This window comes from Lepidothrix coronata, unplaced genomic scaffold (assembly GCF_001604755.1).
Source record: "Lepidothrix coronata isolate B3197 unplaced genomic scaffold, Lepidothrix_coronata-1.0 Scaffold106, whole genome shotgun sequence".
NCBI classification, from domain to species: domain Eukaryota; kingdom Metazoa; phylum Chordata; class Aves; order Passeriformes; family Pipridae; genus Lepidothrix; species Lepidothrix coronata.
Genome location: NW_016690286.1, coordinates 1528502 through 1535543, shown reverse-complemented (window position 1 = coordinate 1535543; position 7042 = coordinate 1528502). Strand labels below are relative to the sequence as shown.

At 35.0% G+C, this 7042-nt stretch overlaps 1 protein-coding gene across 1 annotated transcript in view; it reads right to left on the bottom strand.

Moving 5' to 3' along the window:
• DNAH11 (dynein axonemal heavy chain 11) overlaps nucleotides 1-6354 on the bottom strand; it is a 105957-nt gene extending 99603 nt beyond the window's left edge. The window contains 1 exon segment of the mRNA XM_017823834.1: nucleotides 6223-6354. Within this exon segment, the coding sequence (XP_017679323.1) occupies nucleotides 6223-6354 (132 nt within the window).
• Nucleotides 6355-7042: the final 688 nt, after the last annotated feature.

The following is a 7042-nucleotide window of genomic DNA, read 5'->3' as shown; positions in this document are numbered from 1 at the left end:
TTCAAATTGGTAACTTTAGTTAAATTATATTTAATTCACAGTGATGGTAAACTACACCAGACAAGAAGTTCATTTCTCTAGGCTGTGAATTTTGATCCCTAGGTAAGTCATATGAAAATATTCACTTCTATCTTAACTGCTTGGAAAAAAACCTAATCAGACAAATAGTTTGTTACAAATAGTTTGTTACATACTATTCTGCAAAAAATAGAAGAAAAAAATGTGCATCTCTCTCTTTTTCAGTACTCAACTCTTGCACAGCATTGACAACTACACGTTGGACTTCATTTTCTACTTTTCTGAAGCTGGAGTCTCAGAAGGTTGGACAAGGTAGTATCTTCCCATACTAAAAGCCTGACCTGTAAAGCAAAGAGACAGCAGAGAGCAAAATAAGTCCACGATCAAGAAAAGTCAGACATAAGCATATAACAACATGTTCAAATGGTATCTAACTAAAAAACACAACAAAATAAATTATATGCACTCTAGATATTGGATATACTTTCAGATTTGCACCAAAAATGTGAAGTTAATAGGCCTAGGTGAAATATTTCTTGATGCTGTTACTGTGGGGGTTTTTTGTTTTGTCCTGTACTGTGATATATTGTACATCTTAACACTAAAAGGCAAGTTTGTTTCCACAGCTGCATTGAATTTGATGTAAGCTACAGACACAGTATTTGCAGACTAGAAACCTTGGGGAGTGATGGGGGTATTTGCTGTATTTTGTTACTACTTTGTAAGATAGCAGTTAAAAAACCCCCTAAACTTTTTAGCTATGATTTGAAAAGATGACAGTCAATCCTTTCCTCATTATTTTTGCTAAAAAAAAAATCACAAAATTTCTGTGCTAATCCTGTTTAGGAGCTTTCTGCATTTAAAATAATGTTAAATGTTCTTTTATTAAAACTGTATGTGATAAATTACTGGTATATGGAAATAGAATAGAAACATTATGTTACACTCACTCTCTTGTGCTTTCAGCTTTATAGTTCTTTTTATTTTAAAAATGAAAAAAAATTAAAACATTTGCAAATCAGTCTTCAAATTTTTTTCTCAAAATGATTAAAAAAAATTTATTCGAATTTTGAAAACCAACAACTGATGCACATTATAGCTTAGGAACCAAAACCACTGGGATTCTTTTTGAGAAACTGAAATAACTTTTTTTTTTTTTTGGTTCATAGAACCTTCTTTGGTGTTCCAGCTACGTGATCAACAATTGGATTAAATGTATACGTTGCTTCCCTTCTGGCACCCCTCATTTTTTTCTTTTTCTTTTTTTCTTTTCTATCTGCTGTCAGGTCAACAGTCTCCCTGTGAACTCATTCTTTGCACCATGTCCTGGACTGCATCAAAAGCAGAGTGGCCAGCAGGTCGAGAAGTGATTCTCCACCTCTCCTCTGCTCTTGTGAGACTCTTCCTGGAATTGTGTGTCCTGCTCTGGTGCCCCCAACATAAGAATGATGTGCACTTGTTGGAGTGAGTCCAGAGAAGAGCTGTGAAGATGATCAGAGGGCTGAGAGAGTTGGGGTTGTTCAGGCTGGACAAGAGAAGGCTCCAAGGACACCTTATAGCACCTTCCAGTGCCTAAAAAGGGCCTAGAAAAAGAAAGCGTGTGCAGATATGTGTGAAAGTTGTAGTTAGCACAAGACTAAGGAAGATTTTATTTGGCTTATCGGTTTATGTGGCAGGTAAGTCAAAGACCAGAAATATACTTTCCAGTATGTCGTTTAAAGTAATGGAACTGTATTAACACCATATTTACATAGTGATTTTATTATTCCAGTTGGATCAGAGCCTTTTAGTTTAACATAGCCCTCATAATTTAAGTATAGTTTTCTTATTAATTATTTAGCTGCAGATAAAATTATACATAAATTAATACATTTGAAACCACCGCTCAGAGGAGTAAGGGAGACTCATATACCCACTGGAGCATGATGAACATGACATAAGTGATCAGCTCACAGGCAGTGAACAGCATCTTTTGTGTTCCAAGACCTGGCATATGTGCCACAGGGAACGATGCAAAAGCAGAAGGAGAATGCAGTTATTTCAATCCTCTCTTTGCTTTTACCACACCTATCACAACATGACAACCTCCAGTATCAGAACTGGCTAGGCAGAGTCCACAATTCTGAAGCAATAAAAGCCAAGACATCTACCATGAAGTCTGATTTTTCTCTTAAAGCACTAATAATTGGGCATGCAATTAAGCTTATTTATTCCTGAATGAAACAAATGTGTAAAGAAGAAACTTTATACCCATTAGGTTCAAGATGTTATACTCAACTACTATACTGTCTGTGAACCACAGTTATTCCTCTAGTGTCCTGCAAATAGTCTGGGGGGCCTTTGTTGTTATTTTTGCTTCATACTTCCCTTGTCCCATGAGAATTGTCTTCTGCAGGGCTGCTGTGAACAAAGCATTGCAAATACTTAAAGCAAAGAAAGTGTCCTCCCTTTAAAAATGAATACCTTTCCTGCAGCTCCCAAGACTCTGGAGCTATGTCTGTGAGCCAAGCAGATAAACCTCTGCAAATTCCATCTGTCTCTAAAAATGACTGTCAACAGGTGAGGTCTGTCATAAACCCCCAACCTTTTTATTCTTTCACGCACTACCTCAGCTGACAGTGACAGCGTGGTTTTATCATGTACTTCCACAGAAAGTGGAAACTCATTCAGAAGAACAAAGTTTTAGAGGAAAACCGCCAAAACAAAGCATGTTCCAGAAAATTCAGGTTTGGACATGAGTAATAAATCCATTGCAACATCAAAGTGGGTGGGAAGAATGAGAAAGGGGTGGCACTGAGACAGATAAATTGCTGAAATAGACAGCTATGGAACCTGCCTTGGCAAACCTTCTGAGCTGCACATCCATCTGTTCCACATTAATCTCTCTCCACTGGGTTTTAGTCCAATCATCAATGCTGCTCTGAAACAGAAAGTACAGATAACAGCATCAACAACATTTGGTAAAGAAGAGCTTCTGGTACATAACAGATAAACTGATGCAGGGAAAAGCCCATCACACAGCAATAGCTCTTGGACCTTAATTTTTTTCCAAACCTATACCATCACTACCTAGAAAGCACATATAATAATCCATCTTCTGAAAATTCAACCCAGAGGCCAAGCATTTTACCAGTTTCACGCTTTCCTCAGTATCTGATACTATACTTAACCTTGTCTATGAAAAGCAATTTGTTGAGGGAAACAAAACTCTATAGACTGATTTCCCATACAGTTCTGTACACTGAATTTTCTGGACTCCTGCTTCTAACTTTGTAGGGCTTTTCAACATACAGTCCTCAGTTCTGAAGTGCAATTTTCTGGATTTCTGAATTTTTACTCAGTTGTTTTAATTATGCAAGCAAGTTATTGGTATTAAGAAATCTCTAAATGAAAATATGAAGTTTGTTTTGTTTTGGGAATATCTTGAAATTGATTGACTTGAGAACAGATACTTTTACTCTGGATATCCTAAAACATAGCAACTATTATTTCAAAAACAAAAGGAATATTAAAATCTTCTGCATTTTAAACTTGTTTTTTTAATCAAAACTGTAACACTTCTAAGATCAAATTAAAAGTTTAACATTAAAATATATTCTAAATTTGTAAATAATTTTAAGAAAAATATTAATATCTACACGAAAATCTTCTATTAATATCAACGTGAATATCCCAAACTTTTTTGAGAGACTGCACTTTTCAACATGGTTTCATGTGCTTGTAGCCTGGAATAGTTACTTCAAATAGTTTTGCAGGTAGATTCCTGCATTAGTAACATTTCTCTTTCCAGTATCTCAAGCTCTTGATTTGCCTTGAAGAGGAAAAGAGCACTCAAAATACAGTTGTAGAGTACATTGAGCTTAGGTAAACCTGTCAGTGAAATCTATAGATCCTGTATATATGATTCAATAAGAAAAGCTGAGAGAATTATTGCAGAGAGGTTATAAAAAGCTGTATTTGCATTGCCCCTGAAAGCTCCCAAAAGCATAAAAAAGTCTTTGCATTTGAAGCATAAAAGAAAAACTGCATAGAAAGCAGTTAATTTATACTCTTGTAATAAATCTCTGAACTTATTAAACCACTTCTTAAAGTTGTATAAATGTTTACAAAGTCCCTTCATGCTGTTTTAAAAAAGATCCACTAAATAGTCGACTTTAGGAAGGAACATGAGAAAGTATTCTGACTTTTTAAAGTTTTAGGAAGCATATGCAATATGAGAAGAGAAACAAGAAACCTGAATTTGGTGGCATTAGAATTATACCAGCTTCTTGAAAAAAAATCCCCAAACCAACCAACAAACAAACAAAAAACCCCCATAAAACAGTAAACCGAAAAAACCCTCCAAAACAAACAACCCCCCAAACCCCTGCTATCCCCCCCAAAAAACCCATGCAAACCACAAATATTTAATGTGTACATTGAAATATCATTAAATATCATACCGAAAAATTACAAGCAAATATGTTTTTCTGAGATTACTCATCACCTTCTTGAGATGAGCATATGGATTTTCTACATCAAACTCAAAGGGAACTTCCATTTTAAATCTTTCTCTGAATTCCACCTGCTTCCTTGATAAAGCACAGGTAATGACACTTGTCACTAAACATGTTCTTATTTAAAAAAAATGAGACAAAAAAGACTGATCCCGCAATTCAGTGTACATCAAGTAAAGTGCATTTTCTTCTGATTAACTGCAACATCAGATGCCTGAAAAGGAGTTAGTTTGTACTTGGCCGACACAGCTCTCTTCCTAAGAATATTCAATTCTTCAGGTAATTCCTATTTAACAGAGTAACATTTTCCTAAAGCAAAAAATACCACACATGACAGAAATACATCAGTAAAATCTGTATATTAACAGTAAGGATACTCCAATATGTGCTTATGAATAAGAAATTACAGTGGATAAATTATTTAACCACAAGTGTACTCTATGCCATAGCTTGTACTAGAACCTTTGTCAACTGTAAAAGAATTGATTTTATGGATCATTGGTAATTATAAACTACTTGAACTTGATGAATGTAGTTATTTTATGTATAATCACATAAAACTTCATTTAAATTATCTTCCACACAGTAAAACAGAGAGTTCTACTCCTGCTTTAACACATTTTCAAGTATATAAAGATGACCTGGAAATACCTTTCTCATTCTCCCCAGGATGTCTAGAAAAAATATTCAGTAAGCCATGTGAAAAAAATTCCAACAGGATGAAAAAAATACCTTGACAGGTGGTTTTTGTTCATATGAAAAATACAAGAAAGAGAAGCTTGAATTCAAATCACTTCAGATTAAGTAAAAAACCAGTTTAACGAACATGTCAAAAATCCTACCAAAAAATACTAGACCAGATCAACTCAGAAATAGAAATTCCACTGTGGACAGGAAGCTCACTGAAACTGGGGAGGAGTTATAATTTTGACTAATTAGATTATTTGATGAAAAACATTAGTTTAATTGCTATCCAATTAATTCTACCCAATTCTATTTAACAGTATTTACGGTGTAGTGCATCTCCCAAAACAGACCAAATAAGGGTCTCTCACATGCAGGTGCTACTCTGGAAGCCATAGCTTAAAAAGCTCTTCTTTTAGTGTCAGTAGAAACCACTACAACTGTAGTGCTTTCCCATCTATTCTTACCACTGAGTTTTGCTTAATTCATGTAATTCCCTCAAATTTTGCTTGGCAGTCAAAATAATTATAACTGGAATGGGTGTGGGACAGAATATATAGAGAAACAAGTGACCAAGGATGTCTGTAAGACAGCACCACATGGCAACGATCAAATCCTACCTTTTGTATTTATATATGAACAGAGTCCCAAACTACTGATAACTGTGTTATGGATGGCAAAGCAACATAGGAAATACACTCACTGGAGTTCCTCCTATATGGTTCAGATTCTGGAAGGATGTTTATCAATGTGAACATGATTTGGTCATTATTAAGAAAAGAAAATGGCAAAAAATAACTGTGGACCTCATCAGAACAAAACATAGCATCACTTTTTGAACTGATTTTCCATCATTCACATAAACCAAGTTTTTAAAAAACAAAAGAAAAACTACCTGGTTTTATTGCTGGCAGTTGAGAAGAAACAAGGAGAATGGAATTATTTACATCCCTGAGAATAAATACTGCTATTATAGGATCATATACACATAAGTAAATATGAAATACTATTTTTGCTACAGTACCTCCAACTGGGCACAAATGTCACCTGTCATCTTCTGTCCATAGCTTTCTAGTAGTGCAGCCATCTCTTTTAAAGGTTCAAAGAGTTTGTCAGCAGTTGTCTGCCTGTCTTTCATAGCCAGGAGATGGCCCATGATTGCTAACAGCATACAATAATCTCTCTTGCTCACCTCTCTTTGGAGTCCAGCATCTGTCACTTTTATAAATTCTTCTAATTCAGTTAGATTACCAAAGAGAGACAGGTATGATGATAGAGAAAACTTTCCTTACTGTGGTGAATAAAAATGTAGTAAGCCCTACCTACAGTGTTATACAAAATAAAAATAGTTATTTATAAAATAAAACAAATATAGTTTTACTAAATCATTTTAAGATTGTCTGGGCCTGATTTCCAGAGGTGGTAAGTGCTACAATGGAGAATTAACCCTACAGGATACACATGTACAATATCTGGAAAGCAGAAAAAAAACCAATCCAAAAGACTGAAAAAAACCCCACTAAGAAAATAAAATTTTAAATCTGCAAACCCAGCTCATTAAGGGACTACATGTAAAAAGTCCCCAAGCTTATAGTTAGTCCTTTAGTGCATTTAAAGATGCATGCACATACACACTCCATTTTACCCAACTGATAAATCTCAGCAGACACTCCTTAAACCATCCAGCTCCATTTCTTAATAATGTTTAGCAAGCTTGTTTTGAAAGGCTTTGTATCCACTTTAAACCAACTGTCCAAAATTTTGAGTCCGCAGAGTTACTTATCTGAAAATAAAGGTTTTCACAGGTGTCAATCTAGAACAGAAGAGAGAGAAATAAATACCTA